This window comes from Neomonachus schauinslandi, chromosome 15 (assembly GCF_002201575.2).
Source record: "Neomonachus schauinslandi chromosome 15, ASM220157v2, whole genome shotgun sequence".
Classification (NCBI taxonomy): domain Eukaryota; kingdom Metazoa; phylum Chordata; class Mammalia; order Carnivora; family Phocidae; genus Neomonachus; species Neomonachus schauinslandi.
In genome coordinates, this window is record NC_058417.1 from 58,070,233 (window position 1) to 58,091,234 (window position 21,002).

The 21,002-nt window shown below is 52.5% G+C and overlaps 1 protein-coding gene across 2 annotated transcripts in view; it reads left to right on the top strand.

Annotated features, from left to right (window-relative positions):
* The window catches only part of RPTOR (regulatory associated protein of MTOR complex 1), a 333,104-nt gene that overhangs the window by 235,508 nt on the left and 76,594 nt on the right, over positions 1 to 21,002 (top strand). For both annotated transcript variants that reach the window (XM_021680930.1, XM_044921442.1), the window contains exons 11-13: positions 4,894 to 4,995; positions 10,848 to 10,931; positions 13,118 to 13,228. In XM_021680930.1, the coding sequence (XP_021536605.1) occupies positions 4,894 to 4,995; positions 10,848 to 10,931; positions 13,118 to 13,228 (297 nt within the window). The remainder of the gene's footprint in view (positions 1 to 4,893; positions 4,996 to 10,847; positions 10,932 to 13,117; positions 13,229 to 21,002) is intronic.

The window sequence follows — 21,002 nt, forward strand, 5'->3', positions numbered from 1 at the left end:
GCTGGAATCAGTATTCTACATGTGGGATTCATTTCCCCCAAATTGTGACAGGGAGGGGTAACTGATGTAGACCACATGGTAGCTTTTTTATTTTGTTTTCACTTTTTTGGGAGCAGAATGTACGTAGAGAAAATTGCACGCCATAAACGTGTGGCTTGAGGAGTTTTTATAATATGAACACACTCAAGTAACCAGCACCCAAATCAAGCGGCTACATGTTAGAAGCTCCCAGAAGGCCCTTCCTGCCACCTTCTACCTGCTTTCCCCTAGGGTAACTACTTTCTTGCCTGGTTTTGTGCACTTGGGTAAATAGAATCCTACAGGATGTAGCCTTTGCATCTGACTGCTTTCATTCAACACGACGTCTGCTCCCGTGGTTGCAGCTCTCATCACAGCGTAGGGTTCTCCAAGGGCCATGTACCCCTCCTCTGGCCAGGAGGCATTTTGAGTTTCCAGGTTGCAGCCCCCACAAATAATGCTGGCCAGTGCCAGGCCGAGTCATTAGAGCCTGAGGGAAAGGAGAAATCAGTAATTCTGAGGCTGTCTTTACTTGAAATTTTGATATTTTGTTCATTATGGATTTTCGCATTTTTTAAAATATTGCATTAAAGTATTTTTTAATCTCAATTACTGAGCTTTTTGTTGTACCCTTAAATTTTGTTCCTAAGGTGAATGCCTCTCTTACTGCAAGCTGGTCCCAGCCCACCCTGGGTGCTGCTAATTTCTTACTTGCCTTTGGTGCATTTATGTCAGGGATACACATTGGGAGTGAAATTTCTGGTCGCCAGCATTCATATGGCCAGTTTCAGTAGATGCTGCCAGGCAGTTTTCCAAAGTGACCGAATCAGTTTACAGTCCTACCCACACCTTATGAGTGTTTCAGTTGCCCTATATCCTCATAAATACTTGATACTTTCTACCCTTTTTTCCCCTTATTTGGCTATTCTGGTTCAGTGTGAGAGGTATTTCACTGAAATTTTATCTTGTATCTCCCTGATGGTCAATAGTGTTGAGCACTGTTCTGTATTTTCATTGGCCATTTGAATATCCTCTTTTGTAAACTGCCTGATTGAGTCTTTTGATTTTTCTTTTATGTGTTTCCTATGGATTTGTAGTGATCGTTTATATCTTATGAATACAAATCCTTTGTCACTCATTGTGAATATCTTTTTCTCTCTGTCTCTCTCTTTTGCTCTGGACTTTATTTTCATTTTTTCATTTTTCTTGAACAGAAGTTTCTTGTTTTAACATAATCCAATTTGCCAGTTTTTTTCTCATGCTTAAGACTTTTGGTATCCTGCTTAAGAAATGTTTACTTTGAGATGCACACCCCTGAGAAGGTGTTCTCTTTTTCTTCTGAAAGCTCGATTGTTTTACTTTTACCCTTAGAACTGCAGTCTGTCTGGGATTAATTATATGGATGGTGTGAAGTAGGGCTCGCGATACGCTTTTCCACACATGGATGTTCAGTTCGCCCAGTGCTATTTACAGCGAATCAGGCGACCATCTTTGTGGGGCCGCTTCTGGGTTCTCTGCTCTGCCCCGTTGGTCACTTTGTCCTTGCATGGGTACTGAGCACGCTTGATTATGAAAGCAGTTTTGATAGAGATTACACGGATCCATAGATGGATTTGGGGCGTCTCTACAATGTTGAGTCTTCCCATCCGTCAACATGACTATAAATAGTATATTCCTAAATGCCATTTACTGTTTTTCTTTGTGTACATAGGGCTTATAGGTGATTTTGTGCAGCAGCTTTACTAAATTCACTACTTTGTTCTAATAATTTTCCTATAAATTACTGGCTTCATCTTAAAACCTTATTGTTAGATACCCTAAAGCAAAGCCCAGCATGTATGTCACTCTTCCAAGGTCAGTAGTTGGGAAGACAGATTTTAGTCAACAATGGGAAGGAGCCCGATGAGAATCAGCATTCGCTGACATAGGGGAGGGGAGGAGCATTTGCACATGGTGGGAAGCATGGATAATGGACTTTCTTGAGGGGCTTAAAGAGAGCCCTCTGCAGGCTGAGTTCTGACACAGGGCTGGAATCCAAACGCTCCTGGCCACTGCAGTTTTATCTCCTCTTCTCAGTGTGAGGTCATCATGAGGAGCGAGTATGTCACTGCACAGTCAGGAGGCACCAGCCAGTGTCGGTGTGTCTGGACCAGGGACGCCAAGGGAGATGAGGAGGAAGGGTGTTGAGATTAACCGTTTCCTCTCACAACAGTGACAGCAAAAGGCTTTCTGGGTTCCCCAGTGGTCAAGTGTGGCTCTTTGTGCCCATCTGGCCCCCTGCTTTTTGTCCTTTCCCCTTGCACCTGTTTTCAGGCCCGGGCCATCTGACCCGTGGGCTGACCGCGGAGTGGCCCACCTGGCCTCAGAATTGTCCTGGGAGGCCCTGGACACATGGCCCCATGACTCAGAGCCTCCGTCCAGGCCTGCATGAGCTGTCCTCTGGACGCCCCTCCTGGTCTCCGGTCTCCCCACAATCTGCACAGCAGCTTTGACATGATGGAGGTAATCTTGGAGGTCTGGCCCAGGCCCCAGCTCTTAGTCATCGTCAGACGCACGTGGGGCAGCTCTCAAGGTGTTCCCTGGAGTGTCCTTTAGAACGCTGAGCCCCACCTGTGTTGGGGGGCTTCCCCACAATGAGGAGCACACCAAACCTCACTGTGTGTTCCGATGGCAGGCGCTTTCCCTTTGGACAGTTTTGGGTGAAGAGATGAGGAATGCTTGTCCTTCTCTCTGTGCGGAACGGTTTTTTCAGCAGTGAGCTACATGCAAACATCCGTAATTCAAAAACTAACTTGGAAGGAAGGGAAAAGAGCTGGAATGATGTGAATTACCTGAGCTCCCCTCCTCCCTCCCTGTGGGGAGGGAGAGCTTAACGGGGCTGCTGTTTTTAATCAATTGATGAATAATTCACACTTAAAAACAGGAAAGCCGGGCGCCTGGGTGGCTCAGTCGGTTAAGCGACTGCCTTCGGCTCAGGTCATGATCCTGGAGTCCCAGGATCGAGTCCCGCGTCGGGCTCCCTGCTCGGCAGGGAGTCTGCTTCTCCCTCTGACCCTCCTCCCTCTCATGCTCTCTGTCTTTCATTCTCTCTCTCGCAAATAAATAAATAAAATCTTAAAAAAAAAAATTAAAATAAAATAAAATAAAATTATAAAAAACAGGAAAGCCGGTTTGGGGGCTCCATCCCAATTCACAGGTTGCCCTCCAGATTTGGTTCACGTGATGCAAGCTGACTTTGCAGGAACATGGATTCCTGGGTGGTGCGTGTCCTCTGCTGGCTTCTCACGTGACAGACTTTTCTAAGGGAGCACTGTGGCTCTGACCACCAGGCTCCTCCGTGGACGGTGTGGGGTGAGCAGGCCTGGGTCTGCCCACGGCTTAGAGTCGTGTAAGCACACGTGTCCACACAGGTCCACCCGTGCCAGAACCCCAGGCCACAGCCACATTCCCACCTTCCCGCCCCACTTCCTTACTCACAGACACACCTCTGAAACACAGCCTCACCTTCCTCCGTGGGACAGGGAGGATAGGGATGGGAGGCAGAGGTTTATAACTTGGGATTCTTCTTGTTTGGGGCTCGGGGACAGCAGAACTGTGTGTGAGGTGAAAATGATTTTGTCAGAGTGAAAAACCCAGCCTTCCTGCTGCTGCCCGGCTTCTCGGTTCCCAGACCTTCCCTCAGCCTGAGCCGCTCCTGTGCTTTACCCGGTCCCTGTCACTGCGGGTGAAGGCGTCCTCCCTGCGGGGCCAGTAAGGACAAACCACCTCCATGCCCCCCCTGCCGCCTGCTGGCCCCTCCCTCCACTGACCTCAGGGCTCCTGCGTAAATCACAGCTCTGGGTGACTCGGTCCCCGTTCCCTCCGCCTGTGCCCACATACAGGCAGGACTCAGAACCCCTGTGTCCCCACTGAGGTCACCACACACGGTTCCTTCCCATGCCACTCTGCTCGACCGTGTCCTCCCCTCCTGTCTCACTGAGAAAAAGAAGTGATGGAGAGACCCCTGCGAGCCCTGCCATGTGTGCCCACGTCCCTGCATCCAGGCCCGTCTGCCTCCCGGTCTCCCGCCCGCGGAGAGCCCTCCCCAGCTCTTGGTGCGGCAGCCGCCCTGCCCGCCCCCACTGCTTCACCCACGTACAGACGCGTCTCACCCTCCCACCGTTAAACCGGAGTTCCTGACCAGGTGGCCCCTGTCCCCTCCAGCCCACTCCATTTCTGTCCATCCCCCTCACAGAACCGTCTACACTGGACTCTCCAGATTATCTTCCCTTCCCAGCGCACTCCACTGTGCCCGAGGCTGCACCTCCGCACTGCTCAGCCAGTCACCGCAGAACCAGGCAGAACCAGGCTCTGTCCGCCTGCCCGCCACCCCATGTTCCTTCCGCACTTAACCGCCCTTGGCATCCGGGCTCAGCCTGGGCCCCTGCTCCTCCTCGCTTCTCTCAGAATTTGCGCCTCCCGTGCAGACCTCTCTCCTGTCCTGTGGGCTCAGCCCCGTGCCCACAGGGTGTCCAGTAGGCATCTCGAACTCAACATGCCCAGGGCAGAATTCCCCACATTCTCCCCCAAACACTCTTCTCTCAGCTCCTTTCGCACCTCAGCCCAGGGACCCCCTTCCTGGGGCTCTGGCCAAGAGTTATCTGGGATCTCAACCGTGTCGTCCTGCCCCTGTGTGGTCTGCTCACACACGCCCCCTGCTCTGCCCTTGTCACCCTCGCCAGCTCCCCTGCTGCGGTCCTGTCCTGACCTCCCTCGCCTGGACCGTTGTGGACTTGGGCAGGCACAGGGGCTGCGTTGATGGGGCGGGTGGGTGCGTCAGGACAGAGCTGATAAGGAACGGGAGTCCCTAACTAATGCTCCCTGCCTGTCCCACAGCACAGCCCCTTCTTTGCTGAGCAGCTGACTGCATTCCAGGTGTGGCTCACAATGGGCGTGGAGAACAGGAACCCACCCGAGCAACTTCCCATTGTTCTGCAGGTGAGTTTCTTCAGATGCGCCGGATTGGCTGAGCGCGTTGCAGGGAAGGAACCGGAGCCAGGGATATGTGTGCGGGTGTGCGGATGTGTGTGCGTGGCTGTGTTCTCAGCCAGGTGGCTCTCGGGGACATCAGTCAGATCCCTCAGAGGTCACTGAGTCCCACCGCAGACTTATTCTGGGGAGGGCTTTCCTGGGGATGTCAGAGTTCCCTTCCCCATTCTCATTTAAATACTAATTTGGGTTGTAGTCAGCGGCCCTTTCCGAGGGATCCACAGAAGTCTGCAGCGAATGTGCTCAGTGGCATCAGGCCCTTCTGTTTGGAAGGACATGAGCTGCCAATCCGCCCAGGAGGAAAGGGCAGGAGCCGTGAGCACGTCGCAGACGGCCCTCGTGCCTCCTCGCCAGGTGCCCGTGGACTGCGGGTCATTGACTGGGTGGCGGTTAGCCCGGACCCAAAGCCCTGCCTTCCCTTCCATGGAGGGCGTGTGTCAGCCCCTCACGTGGCCTGTGTCAATGCTCACACAAAGACTGTGCCCCCCTAGTGGTTGGAAGCTCAGTGTTGTGGGTCTCGTTCTGCTAATTTATTTGGCTAGCGGTTCAGATGGGGGAGAATGGCAGAATACGAGAGTTCCTCACAGGTGGGAAGATGAGAAAGTTTTCACAGAACTTTTGTGTCGGTGAAGGTGTATTTGTGGAAAAGGCGTGGTCGACTGCCTCGGAGTCTGCTGCTCAGCAGGCCTTGAAGACCATTTGCAGGCGCCAGAACCGGAGGTTTCACCTGGTTCAGGCCTGTGTGCCGGGACCCTCAGACGGCAGAGGGGGCCGGGGAGGACGGGTGCTGGAAATGTGGTCGACGTGCTGCAGAGACGATCGGGGGCCCGGAGGAGCCACAGGCTGCAGCATCTCCCCAGACCTGTCTTGGCGCCTTGTGTACAATGATTGAGGTTACGAATAGAGCATAGAGATTGTTAGCTTCCAGATTAGGACGATCCCGAGTTCGCAGGGTGAGCTGTAAACAAGCACATTTTTGAAGCCAAAACAAATAAAAAGAGAGTCAGTAATAAGGACAAAACACAGCTGACCGTGTGGCAGAGCCACCAGCGCTCCCTCCCTCGGCGCGTACTCGCGGTGCTGGGGGTGAACGGGCAGATTTCCAGGGACGGCTGGGGCGCAGGTGGGACGTGCTGGGCTCCAGCGCCTTCTGGGTCACCAGCATGTTCACCTGTGAGGGTACCACTGACCTTCCGTGATTTCGACAGCATGACCGAGTGAGATCCGTCCTTTCCAAAGCAGGGGCCAGATGCCAAGCCCGTGGAATCAGGTCTTCTGGGTTGGGCAGACAGGCCTGCTGTACATGGCCTGCTATCCACGTTTCTTTTTAACGTTCCATTTGCAACCCACACTCCCTCAGGGAAGGAGAGGCCCTAATAGAGCCAACTTTCTGGTGCCGAAGTGAGGGGCAGCGCTCTGAGAGGACGGAGGGAAGACGTTGTGTGTGTGCTCTCTCAGCCGTAAGCAGCAGGCTCTTCATCATCCTGGCGGGCAGTCTCCTGGGCTATGCCCAACCTGGATCAATGCGGGAACCTTTACTTAACAAGAAGGGAAGGACGGAGTGCAGACGAGCACCAGCTTCATGTACTGTAGCCCCCAGGGTCGGCCTCTTTCTCATTAGTTCAGTTAACTTCATCCTGCTTTCTCTTAAGGAAGTTTATTTTTGCCAAAGCCTGGACCCCGTTACCCATAAATTATTCTCCAGGGCCTTACTTAGCAAGTCAGAAAGAATTGCTTAAGGAAAGAAGAATTTTAATGCAGACTTTGTGGCTTTTCCAATCCCTGCTACTTTTCCCACAAGCCAGGGAGAATTTTCTGTGCCTGAAGACTCAGAGGCTTTAGCTGATAACCTTCAGGGTCAAATGAAATGTCTTCTCAGGCCAGCTGATTTGCAGTCCCTCCTGTGAATGTAAGCTTGGAAATAACTTTCCCTGACCAGCCCCGGGGTCTTTTCTTGCCTCTAGAAGAAGGGATAGGAAGGAAGTCTCTCGATCCCCGCAGCACCGCAAGGGCAGGTGCTCACGGTCTCTCAGTGGACATGACATCACTGTCTGCGCCCCCTGGTTGGCCAGAGCACAAAGAAGCCCCAGACCGGGAGGGAAGGACCGGCATGTTGTAGGAGGGAGAGAAGGGGTTTCGCAGGACAGCATTAGTACCTCCAGACCTCGAGAGTCCATCCGGGCACTTCATCAGGAAGCCTGTTTGCTTTCACTGCCTCCTTTTATTTACAAATAGGATTTTTGGTCTGAAAGCGCAGGGTCATTCTCAGGCGACAGCAGGAAAGCAACTGGGGTGTCATTGTTACATGTATTATAGACATCGATAGCTCTGGAAGCTAGTCGGCAGGTTCCCGGGCGCCTGGCCCGCAGGGTCCCCCACGGTCCGCCAGGGCTGGAGCTTCAGAGTCTTGTTTTTGTAAGAATCGGCCCCACCAAGAAGCCTCAGCCCGGTGCCCGAGCGCCGTCTGTGCTCGAGGCGCACAAAGTGTAGCGTGGGTGTTCACATGTTACGTGGGTGTTCACGCCGCCACAGACGGGAACATTCCGTTCACCACTTGCCTCTCGTGTCCCCAGATCCCGGCCCATCTCAAACAGGAATAATGGTCATAAAAAGTACAAACAAAAGCCAGTCCTTATTTTAACATAAATCTTAGTTTATGGTAGCCTTCAATTTTTTTTAATATAAATGAACAGAAGGAATCAGAAAGACGATGTAACACATGACATTTTCCCCAGGAGTCTTTATTGACCATGTTTTTTTTGTTTTTTAAGATTTTATTTATTTATTTGACAGAGAGAGGCACAGGGAGAGAGGGAACACAAGCAGGGGGAGTGGGAGAGGGAGAAGCAGGCTTCCCGCGAAGCAGGGAGCCCGATGCGGGGCTCCATCCCAGGACCCTGGGACCATGACCTGGGCCGAAGGCAGACGCTTAACGACTGAGCCACCCAGGCACCCCTGACCATGTTTATTTTTCCGTGAAACATGAATTGCCACGACGCAAAGTCCCGCCTTGCTGAAGGCCGTCTGGTGCGTGTCAGCAGGTCGCGTCGCCGCCGGCCTTGTGAACGGGGCTCCCGGCTCGCTGGTGGGTTTGCCAGGAAGATGCCGCCGTGGGGCCTTGCCCTGCCAGCGGCCAGCGGACGCACGAGACGGACCATCCCTGTGCACGGCCAGGGTTCTGGTCCTGGGCTGCCCGTCCTTCCACCGCACATTGCTCTAGCATTTGCCCTAGAAAACAGCCGTATCCGTGCTTAGCAGTTTAAATGACAAAGGGAATCAGCTCCTGGGCTCCACCAGCGTTAGCGGCTGCCGCCTTTGATTTCTGACAGACTGCAGCTCCGCTCACAAACCTGGTGCCAGGCCCGGCTCTGCCTGGGTCACCCGGAAACTAGCACCTCAGGCAGCTTTGTTTCCTTTAGAACAAAGACAGTCAGTGAGTGGTTTGTGAAAGGGGAGGCGTCCTGAGCTGCATGCCCACGCCGGGAGGTCACTGTCCAGGACGCGCCCTCGCAGTGGACAGCATGCGCCAGGTGCTTCCACGGACCTCGTCTCATTCAGCTTTGAAAATGAGCCCAAGTCATAGGTCATCGCCTGCACCTCTCTGGCTGAGGACACGGAAGTCTCCAGAGGTTACGAGCTCTAAGCTGCACCGTCAGGAAATGACAGGACGAAAACCAGGCCTGCGCAGCCCCAAAGCCCGCACCTTCCCGCCGACTGCCCTCCTGACCTCCTGACCTCAGGCAGCAGTGGGGCATGCTAGCCACGAGTCCAGTGGGAGAGGGATCGGGCCCCCCATGACCTCCCGGTTCCTAATCAGAAACTCAGCACCCCCAAACACCTGCGCCCGTCTGGAGGCAGAGGTGTGGACGTGGGTCTGGAGCAGGTACTGGCTGAGGGAAGATGGTATTCCAGGGGCCACGGCCAGCAGCCACTTCTCCTCCTGCACTTCCCGGCCCCTGGGCTGCTTGTCCTTCTCTGGACCTGGTGCTGTCAAGACCCCTCCCCGCCTGTCCCTCCGGTTTGTGTTTGCCCCTCATGGGAGCTCTGGCTGCCCCATTTCCTCACCCCCATTCCATTCCACTCAGCTCCGCTCTGCGTCCTCCCCTGACACCAACATGATCCACACCTGTACCCACAGGTTGTCTTCCCGGGTCCTGCTATCGACCTGCAGGAGCAGGTGACACCACCGGAGCCTTCCCTCCCTCACCGATCCCGCTACCCAGCTTCTCCTCCACCAGGAGCACCGCCCTGTGATGCCTGGCCTGGCCTCACTGGCCTATCTGCCCATCCCTTCTCTGGCCTCACTCCAAACCTTCTCTTCCGGAGTCTCCCTCCCCGACTCACCTTCTCTATCGGCCATCAGGTTCCATGGGCACGTCCCCGGCCCTCTTGGGTCTCTTCCTCCCCATCGGTCAGGGTCATGTCCACCCCGTTCCGCCCCCCATCCAGCCTCCAGCAGTCCATCCCCCCAGCGACCACATTGGACAGCTCACTGCTGCTCCTCTCAGGAAACCCCCAGCCTAGGACCCATCTTCAGACACCCCAAGCTTTCCCCTCCCCTCTGCCTGCTGCCCAGGAACCCCACACACCACCTCCCCCCTGGGATCTGGCTGCACCCCAGGTAGAGTGGGGGCTCACATGATTCACAGCCCTGCCCACCGTCACAGAGGATTGTTGCAGTGTGGTTGTCTGTCTGTCTCTGCAGCTGATTAATGGTGGGAGGGATCTCCCCGCCGTCCCGTCTTGCCCCACAAACACACACTGGGTGGCTGGGGCAGCAGCGGACAGAAGAATCCCTTCAGGGGTCTCCGTGGTCTTGAGTGTAAAGACCATGAGGGAGAAGTCAATATAAGTGACCCCATCAGGAATTTTAGACTCTGACATAACAAAGAAAACAAGAGAAAAAGATGTGGCAAAGGTTGCTCTTTATAAAGAACTCTTTCACATCATTAAGGAAAGGCCAAAAATTTAAGTAGGAAAGTCAAGGCACGTGTGGCCAGTTTACTGGAGAAATAGCCACTTAACCCGTGACAGAAGATAATCAACCTCACTTGTAGTCAAGGAAATTCAGATCCAAAGGCTATTTTTACCCATCGTATTGGCATGGGCTTCTGGTGCCCAGGAGCTCTTAATCTGATATCTAATAAAACCTCTGGGGTTCCGTTCTGTGTTGTCCTTTCTTACAAATTAAGAAATTAAGGTTCAGAGAAGTCAAGTAATTTGCCCAAGGTCACATAACCAGAGCACACACAGCAAGCCCTCGTCCTGTGCCCTGTGGTCAGCAAAGGCCTGGGGAGAGAGCGCCCACCCGCGTCGTTGGAAGTGCAAGCTAGTTCAACTAGGGGATAATTTGGTAATAAAAGTATATAGCTCTGACCCTTGGGTTTGTCCTAGGGAAAAACCATGTGAATGCAGAAATATGCCTGTTAGGACATTTATCACAGCACTGTTTGTAATAGCAAAAACTGGATAAGAATTGAAAAAGCGAGCCGTGGGGAGGTGTGCACCGGGGGGTGATGCAGAATCAAAGCCACGGTGTTTTATTTAGTTTTAAAAAGAGATGAGAAATGCAATGATAGATAACAATAATCTAGTTTAAATGCAGTTAAAAAGTATTTGTTCTAATACTTTCAGCAGGGCACGTATTTTAGCTGTTAATGAAAAATTGGAACTGCACAGAAAGGAGCACCTGCCGCAGGTGCATGAAGGCGCGAAGCCAGGGGCAGGTGTGAGCTTGCCCGGCCGGCCCCATGGCATGATGCGTGGCTCTGCAGTGACACCATCCTGTTCTTCTTCCTCAGGTGCTGCTGAGCCAGGTGCACCGGCTGAGAGCCCTGGACTTGCTCGGACGATTCCTGGACCTGGGCCCCTGGGCGGTGAGCCTGGTACGTGCGTCCTGCACAGACGTCGGGGGCGGGGGGGCGCGTGGCAAGATTCCCAGATGTAGGCTGAGGACGTGCCTCACAACCCGGAAGGGACCGTCACCGGCCGTCAAGGGGGACTGTGTGTGGGGCGGGCCGGGCAGCCCCCGGGGCCCTCAAGAAACACATGCCATGTGGCCTCCGTCCCTGCAGCGTTCCGGGGTTTGCTCTTACTCTACCCTCTTTTCCCATCCGCCATGAGGCTTCACCTCTGCAGGCAGAAAGTGTTGCCCCTACCTGAGCCAAGAAGCAGGGTCCCCCTGAGCTGGCCGAATGCCAGGCACACACCCATGCCCCGACTTTACACTCTGGTGCTCAGCACAGTCTGGAAACTTCTCTGCTGACTCATTCTGCAAAAGAGTGGAAACGGCCATTTAAAACGGAAAACACTGACAGAAATAAGATCAAACAGTGACCCATTTCCAACAACATCATCACAAGAAAAGAGGTATCGATAGGGAACCGACAGATGACAGGAGGTTCGAGAGACTTGCCATCAGCTGCAATATATGGATCTTTTTGGTCATATGTGCAAATAAACATTTGAAAGTTAAAGTTTGAAAAATTAACATTCATGAAACAATTAGAAATTTTACATGAACTGAATACTTTGTTATTAAAGGGTAACTGTTCATTTTTTTAGGTGTAATGGCATGAGGTGGTTCTTTTATAAAAGACCTTATTTTTTAGAGGTAAAGACTGTATTTACACATGAAACGTGTGTGACATGCAGATAGTCCAGGAGGACACATGGGCGGGCACGCCAGCACCCTGCCGTCGGGTTCATGTCACCGAAGCTGAGTGACGAGCATGTGGGAGGGCAGCATATTATTATAGCTCCATTTGTGTATATTTAAGTTTTTTCATTGTATAATGTCAACTAGAGAGTGAGAATAGATAGTCCACGGTTGAAGGAGAAAAGGAAAAGTCAAAGAATTAGGAAGAATAGTTCACCCACCATTGGACGGTTCACACTCAGGGCACCTGGGCCGCAAATTACTTAGAGCGTCTCGATCACCAGGGAGGGTCTCGTGTGACTCTCGAGCTGCGTGGCCTGCTCATCTGCTTGTGCGAACCAATGTTGCTCAGTCACCGGGGAAGAACTCGCAGTGTATCCTTTATGCTCGAGAAACATGCGCTGTGCAGCCTCCATCCCTGCAGCGTTCCGGGGTTTGCTCTCTACCCCCTTTTCCCATCCTCCATGGGAAACTTGAAGACAGGGAAACTTCTATTAATAACACTTAAGAGAGATTTTTATTATGTGGTACATTTTTAAAAAATGGATGTTGGCCCTTTAAAGAGTTAAGCTTATGCTCATTGGAAATTTTGACAGTGTAACAGGTACTTGACAGATGAGGTGTTGCAACAGGTATGGGTTGGGCCTTCCAGGAGGACTCACCTGCCCAAACCAGAGACAGGATGCTTGTCCCTCATTAAACATGGCCTTTAACAAGAAAAGGACACGGGCCCCGCCAGTGGCCTCTGGCCTGGGTCACACCGCTCCACCTGTCTGGGAGGGGGACACCTTTGCCATCTCTCTGAAATGCCAGCAAATCGGAGATAAGGGCAGAGCATCTGTGCTGAGATGACCGACATAACGGGGCTCTGCCCGGTTGTCCTTGTGAGATGGCCGCCTTCTCTCTGACTGCCCTGCCTGAGAGCAGAGAGCCCCCCCAGGATGGTGCACCACCAAAATCTGGGCAGCAGGGACACCCACGGCTGCTCCCCGTCTTAACCAGCAAACTGGCCCATCCCAAGGCTCAAGTCCTACTCTGAAGGTCGATCTCAGGGGCAGATGTGAAGGTTGGAGCCAAGAGGGCAGGAGGGTTGTGGTTTGAAATGTGAGACTCACAGTTAAGGGGCCCTCTGCTTTGCTGCTCAGAGCAAACAAGGCCGTGCGAGGGTGAGGCCGCAGGGGGTGGGGTCCCCGGACAGGAAGCCACGGGTTCTTCACGAGATGAACTGTGGCCTCTAGACCAGGCAGGGCTGGAAAAATACTGCAGTGTCTCGGAGAACAGAGATGAGGAGATCCAGAAGAGCCCCCTTTGCTCACATTCCCACACGCGCTGAAGGCAGCGCCACACTGTGTCCCGAGCCTGTGCCCCTCGCCCCCGGGAGCTGGCGCGCTCACGCTCTTTTCTCTCCCCCAGGCCTTGTCTGTAGGCATCTTCCCCTACGTGCTGAAACTGCTCCAGAGCTCAGCCAGAGAGCTGCGGCCCCTTCTGGTGTTCATCTGGGCCAAGATCCTTGCCGTGGACAGCGTGAGTAGTCCGCGTCCTCCCCGCTGGCGCCGGGTGGTCTCTGCGTGTTAGCCGGCCTGGCCCGGGCAGCGGGTGCAGAGAGCGGGGGCTCGCGGAAGTGCCGAGCGCGGCTGTGTCCTCTCTCTGCCCACGAAAACCCCACATTTCTTGTCCTACCTTCACCCAAGCCTCTGCCATCGGTGCCCTTGCCTTCCCCCACCCCTTCTCCAGGCACTGCTGATCCCCCCCTCCTTCCAGAACACGGGAGGTGCATCCCCCTGGGGCCCAGTCCTGGTCACCTGAGCTGCACGCTGCCTCCCACCCCACCCCACCCCACCCCCGTCCCCTCCAGTCCTCCAGCAGGAAATGACCCCGACCACTTCCTTCTTGAAACTCGGCCCTGCCTCTCCTGGACACCCACCGGGCCCTCTGTCTCCAGCCTGTGCTTTTCCCTCCCCTGCCCTGAGCTCAGGGACAGTCTCCTGCAGCTCTGCTGTCAGTAGCCACCCCCTCCCCGTCCTCGTGCCTACGGGGTGGCAGTCACGCCTGTACTCCATCAGGGGCTGGACAGGACCATGCTGAAGGCTGTAGGGGACGCAGAAGGCAGTGGTCTCTGCCCTGGACAGGTCACTTCCAGTGGGGCAAAGCCCCTGCTGCAAGCGGAAAGTCGCCACGCCGTGGGGGGCTGTGCCGTGAGGGTGGGGGACCCGAGCATTCTTAGCACGGGGGGGCATTGATGGGTGTAGACGTGGGAGGGGACAGCTTTTGAGAGGGGTAGAGGGACAGGGAGGGCAGATGGCCCCACTGGGCTGAGGTGCTGGAGGCACATGCAAGGAGCCCTCAAAGTGGAGGGCGTCCCACTTCCTTTAGCCCACCAAGAGGAGCCATTAAAGATTTGGGAACAGAGACACAGCAAGATCCAAGCTGTGGTTTTTAAGTGTCTGGCCTCGGTCTAGAGGAGATTGTAGGTCAGCTGAGGAGGGGCCCGCTGGGCAGGAGGGGTGGATGTGATGGGGTGACGGTTCGGGACGTCCCAGGTGAGGAGGACCCGCGCCTTAGGCCTGGAGGCGGGGAACTCTGGTGTCCGGTGACCTTGCCGGTGAGCCCCCCTGGGGGGAATGGAGAACAAAGAGCCACAAAAGGAGAGTGAAGGAGGGTTCCCAACGCTGGAGGTCTGACTCAGAACACAAAGGGGGTTCCAGAGTGAGGGTGTGTGCTGGGTGGGAAACAGAGACCCCAGAAAAGGCCATCACACAGGGCAGTCAGCTTCAGAAAAACCGTGGATGCGGAGATGGGGAGGAAGTGCCAATGGCCAGATGGTCGCTTGCTTAAGGGGTTAAGGGGGTGGGGGGGAGTGGGCGCCTACCCTGTCACCCCTCCTGCCGGTCACCACAGCCTCACCTGGCCGGCCCCCTCCCTGGCCACACCCCATTGGGTGACTGGGTCTGGGCGCGGCCAGGCTGGCCTTCTTGAGCGTTCACCCTCGGTCCTGCATGCTGCTCTGTGCTCACTACACCCTCTGCTGTCCCGGAAACGAGCCCCTGCAGCTCCAGGCTGCCGCGGGACCGGGTCCTCCCTCGCCTGGGTGCTGCAGCCACCCACACAGCCTCCAGGCAGCCGAGCTTTGCCATGAGGCCCAAACCTGGGGTGATGGCTGCACGAGAATGCGAGGGTTGCGGGCGTTCCCAGTGCACGTCTCACAGCACAGGAGCTTCCAGGTGGCCACGGACCCCAGTCACGCTGAACTCGGTTATTACTGTTCTTACGTATTGATCTCGAGCGGCAGCCTTGTTGAATCTTGTAGTTCTGGCCGTGGACGGTAGGTTCTCTTGGCCTTTCTGCACAGGCAGTCACGCAAACCAGGCCAGTGAGGTGGCTCTGTCCCCGTGTGTCAGGGACATTTCCTGGTCTAGTGGTACCGACCAGAACTCACGCACGCTGTTGATCAGACGCAGTGATCCGCTCATCTTGGATGTGCTTGGTCTCCGTGGTCTTCTCGGTGCTGTGAACGCTCTCCCTCCCTGTCAGTGCCTCCCAGGCTAACCTTGACCTCCATTCAGCCCTGACCCTTCTTGGGCCCAGCGCCCCGCACACGGCTGTGTCCACAGAATGTTCTGTTGCTTGTCAGCTTCACAGTGATGTTCAGAACATTGTATGTTCTGACAAAATGTTTACCTTTCCGTGCATTGAACTAACTTCAGATAAACGACCTCTCTGAAAGATTGACCAAAACCCTAGATTTCAGACTTAAGAACTTGAGTCTGAGCCCCGCTGCCCTCGTTTACTTGGGCGAGCTTTCACTTCCCGACGCCGGCCCTCTGTAAACCATTGCCGTCATGTTTCCAGCAGCCGGGATGGAGATGAGAGCCGTGACCTGGAAAGCTGTCCTGGAAATCTTAGAATAAAAGGAATAAAAGCATAAGTCTCGCATCTGCCCGGCTGGTGTCGGACACGGAAACCTTTTCTTGCTGATCCGAAAGCTTGTTGTTGTGGTCGAGGAGGCTGTGCCTTTTGGTCGTTTCTGTTTTGCCCCTCACATTTTGCTGAAGAGCCAAGCGATGTGAACAGAAGGGCTCTCCCGGGGGGTTACTCGGAAACTTTCTCTCCTTCAATGCTGTGTCTTCTGTATGGAACGCTTGGAAATGGATCAATGCCGTTACTCGGTTCCTGGGTGCACGGAGGGCCCAGCTCAGACCAAAGCCCATCGAAGGGAATGCCCCCCCCGAGCCCGCCTCCCCGCCCGTGGGCCACCAGCGCTGCCGGAGCGTGGGTAAGCCACCACGTTCTTGTCCGTACAGGATCTTTAGGACCTGTCAGTTCCCGGAACCAGACTATGTTTAGTTCTAGTCTTAGGAGTATCTGATCCTGCTTCAGTGTTCTGTACGTAAAAAGCCCTTCTGAGCTGCACCTCGCTGCCGTGTTCTCGTGGGACCTACAGTGGTCATCGTACTTGGGTATGAGGAATCCGCTAGAAACCGCCTCCCGGGCCCATCTGCCTCCAGGGGCCTGCTTGTCTCCAGTGCCCAGATGCCAGCAAACCTGCTGCCGCTCCCTCGTTACCCGACTGAACAAACCTCTCAGGGCCATGCGCTTCCTGTTTGCACAGTGCTGAAGGAATTACACGTTTGAGAATGCTTGAGGAGCTGTTCCTGCAGCCAGCTGGAAATGCCCTCGCCTGCAATGTTCTTTTCCATGCCTGCAGGCGCCAGGGACCTTCCAGTGAACTCATTTCATAGCCAGTTTGTTGCACCTATTTATTTAAAGGCAATCATCCCACGGAGAGACGTTTTGACATATTTCCTGTTGAGACTGAGGGCCGTTTACCTCCTCCTTCCTTTTCATGATCACTCAGGTAGTTTTCCAGAGACTAAAGTCCCGTATGCTTTTGGGGAGCTGTTCCCCTCCCTCCTTCACATCCGGTCGGAAGTCCTGCTTGGTCACTGCCAGGCTCCATGGGCTCTCGTGCTGTGTGCAGAGCCCCCTGAGTCGCTGGTGCCGCCCCCACGGGGGTCAGAGCACATGGTGTTTGCACACAGGGAGCCCATGCTTAGGATCAAAGCCTGCATGGAGCACAGACTGAGGTCTGCAGTGCCCCATGTCCTGTGCCCACGCTGGGCCCTGCCTTGCCGTCAGGGCACTTCCCCAGGGGTTGAGCATGGGGTGGCCCTCTCAGGCTGGACCCCAGCTGGGGGCGAGTCCGGGGCCCCCTCTGGAGTCACAGGCATGTGTTGAGTACACACTATGTGCCATCCTGAGAGGGGCCCCTGAAGGGCTCGGGGAGAGGCAAGACTCACTCTGGCCTTAAAGAAGGCAGGCTGTGTCTGGGAAGAAGGAAGAAGGGTGATTTCAGGAAGGGGAACAGGGTCAGATGGGTCTATTCCATTTGACCGAGGGTGGTGCACATTGTGGGGACAGTGGTGGGACAGAAGGCACAAATTGGGACAACGAGGGCTCTTCCTGTTGTTCCCCAAGGAATCTGGTCCCAGAAGGGTCTCTTCCCAGATCACGCATGCACCATGTTACCCTTCACCCGCCGCTACCAACCAGGCGTGTGAAGAAGCAGGAAGACGTGACCCACAACAACGAGAAAAAACCCACCAGAACCCACTCTGAGCCCTCACGGATATTAGAATTAGCCGACAAGGACATGGAAATGGTTGCTGGAAGTCTGCTCCACATAAAATTTCCACTGAGACATGGAAGGCAACAAGGAGCCCGCTGAACCTTCTGCAAAGGGAAGCCACAGTGTAACCTGGAAAACATGCTGGACGGGATCGACAACCCACTAAACATCGCAGTAGAAAGCAATCACAGCTGCCCAAACGCAGCACAGTGAGGACAGAGGATTCTTACCAGACTAAGGGGCATCATTGAGTCGTGGAACCACTGCAAGTGACGTGACCAAAGTGCGTTCACAGCCCCTACAGGGGCCAGCGGGAAAAAATACTTGAAGAAATGGTGGCTAAGAAATGTCCAAATTTTCCAGTTTGATGAAAACAATAAACCCACAGACCCAGGAAGCTCCGTGAACCCCACGCACGAGGAACATGAAGAAAACCACCCCAAGTCATAATCTAATTGCTTAAAAGCAGGATAAATTTATGAACTCAGAAGCAGCTGATAAAGGAGAACAGAGGAGCGAGGAGAAGGAAGACAGCAGGTTACTGGTCGGGAACGACACCAGGAGGGGACGGCAGCTGGCGCCCTAATGTCCCTGAAGAGAAGCCGCCGGCCTGGCCTGCTGTGCCCGGTGAGAGCATCTCTAAGTGGAGGCAGAGTAAGGACTTTAAGGCATGAGACACTGAAGGGACGCACCACCAGTAATCGCTGGTGGGGTCAGCAACGTGTGTGGTGACAGTAGCAAAACGGGTGGGGTGTCAGCTTCTGAGACTTCATGTGAAGTGCTGCCATGCAGAGGAGAGCGTGAGGAGGATGAGGTCTGCGCACCACCCGGAGTTAGAGGAGTTGAAATTGTACAGCGTGTTCTGCAACCACAGTGGAGTGAAACAATCAAATGGGTAATAGGAAAACTTCCAAACACTTGGAGACTAAGCAGCACACTTTTAAATAAATCATTTAATGATTACATTATAAAATAAAATTTTAATAAGTAATATAAGTATAAAATATATAGAATATTTAATATTGAAATATGAGTGTTATATAAATAAAGTATAGAAGTAGCATAAATATTTATGTAAGATAACATGCATAGTTATAAATATTTATAAAATACACAAATGGGACTACATCAAACTAAAAAGCTTCTTCACAGCACAAGAAACAATTCCCTAAAAAGGCAACCTATGAAATGGAAAAAAATATTTTCAAACCATCTATTTGACAGGGGTTAATATCCAAAATATATAAGGAACTCATACAACTTAATTGCAAAAACCCAAACTATCCAGGTAAAAAATGGGCAGAAGACCTGAATAGACATTTTTCCAAAGAAGAATCCAGACGGCCAACAGGCACATGAAAGATACCCAACGTCACTCATCACCAGGGACATGCAAATCGAAACCACAGTGAGACACCACCTCACACTGACAAGAGTTAGCGAGTTGGCAAGAACGTGGAGAAAAGGGAACAAGACAAGTACTGTTGGTGAGAGCGTGAACTGGTGCAGCCACCGTGGAAAAGTGTGGAGGTTCCTCAGAAAACTAAGAATGGAACCTCTGATCAGTCCGGCATTCCCACTGCTGGGCGTTGAACCAGAGGCAATGCAATCCTACCTCGAAGAGAGACCTGCACCCCCATGTTCACGGCAGCATCATTCACGGTCGCCAAGCATGGAAACAACCCGAGTGTCCATCAACAGGTGATGGATAAAGAAAATACATGCACTGGAATATTGCTCAGCCCTAAAGATGAAGAAAATCTTGCCATTTGTTGAACCTGGAGGGCACCGTGCCAAGTGACATAAGCCAGACAGAGGAAGACAAATACCGTCTGACCTTATTCATTTGTGGAATCTAAAACAGTCGAACTGACAGACCAGAGAGCAAGACAGTGGTTTCCAGGGCTGCAAGTGATGGAGACGGGGAGACGCAGGCCGAGGAGTACAGACTTGCAGGTCTCTGTCAGTCTGGGGGGTACTGTAGTAACAGTGCTGTGTTGTGCACTTGAGAGATACTGAGAGTAGACCTTTAGTGTTCTTACCACACCAAAAAACAAAACCAATAGTAACTATCTGAGTTAAAGGATGTGTTAATGAACTTGATTGTGGTGATCATTTCACAGCATGTGTGTATATCACACTAGTACATTGAATATACAAAAATTGTACATATTTTTGCTTGTCAGTTATAAGTCAAAGCTAGAAAAAATATGTGCTTATAATACAAAATGTAATTTTACTGATATACTTTATTACAATTTATTATGTAAACAATTATATGAAAAAATCAGTGAAATAAAATTCGTTTAATAAATATTTTTCAGAAGGGTCTGAAGGTAAATAAAAAATACCTTGAACTGAGGGGAACTGAAAACACAGTATATCAGGATTTGTGGGGACAGCTAAGCAGCGTGAGAGGGAAACTTTTACAGTTCTACGTGCATCCATTAGCAAAGAGGGAAGATTTTAAATCATTAGCCTCAGCTTCAACCTTGAGCTGTTAGTAAAAGAAAAGCAGATTAAACCCGAAGGAAGTAGGAGAAAAGAAATAAAAATCACAGTGGAGATCAATGCAAAAGAAAACAGAAAAACAGTAGAGAAAATCTGTTCCACGAAAAGCTGGTTCTTAGAGCAGATCAATAAAATGAACAAACCACCACCCAGATACAGACTTCATTTCCTCTGGTTATACACCCATTCGTGCGATTGCTGGATCAGAGGCCATTCTGCTTTTAATTTTTTGAGGTACCTCCATCCTGTTCCCCAAGTGGCTGCACAGAAAGAGAAACAGACACCACTTCCCAAATCAGGAATGAGAGGTGGCATCCCGGAAGGTTCTAGAGGCATTAAGGGAACAGTAAGCGAATATTATGAATGACTCGATGCCAGGACATTCAAGAACTCTGAAGAAATAGACATTCTTGAATGACAAGAGCTTCTCACTTAGGAAGTGAGTCTGAAGAGCACCATATCTGTTGAAGAAATTGGATCTGTAGTTTAAAACTTTCCTACAGAGAAGCTCCAGGTACAGGTGGCTTCACTGGTGGGTTCTAGCACGTCACTGAGGAAATGGCTGGCAGAGAAGCACCGTCCCATGTCGTCGTGTGAGACCAGCAGTGAGCACACTGCCGCCACATCCAGACAGCGTCCCTCCTGAGGACCGACGCAGACATTCCAAACAAAACTTCAGTAAATCAAATTCAGCCACATCTAGAAAGGCTGATAACTCATGACCTAGCGGGATTTATTTCAGGAATGTAAGGCAGTTGAACGACTGGAAAAATCACTGTAATTTACCACATTAACAACAGTAACAACAAAAGCCATATTCTCATTCTCAAAGATGCCACAAAGAAGGCATTTGACAAAACCTAAAATCTGTTTCAGACTTTTTAAGAACACTCTCAGCAAACCAGTCACAGAGGGAACTTCCTCAGCATGACGAGCAGCATCTACCGAAACTGCTGGGCCAAAATCACATGTCATGGTACGAGTCTGAACACCATGGTCAGGAGCAGGACTAGGTGCCACCCTCGTCACCTCTCTCTGGCACACATGGAAGCTGCACACAGTACAAGAGAAATAAAGGAAAGAGCATAACTGTCTTTCTTTTCAATCAACACGATTCTGTCTGTAGAAAATCTGATTGATCTATTTAAAAAAAAAAAAAAA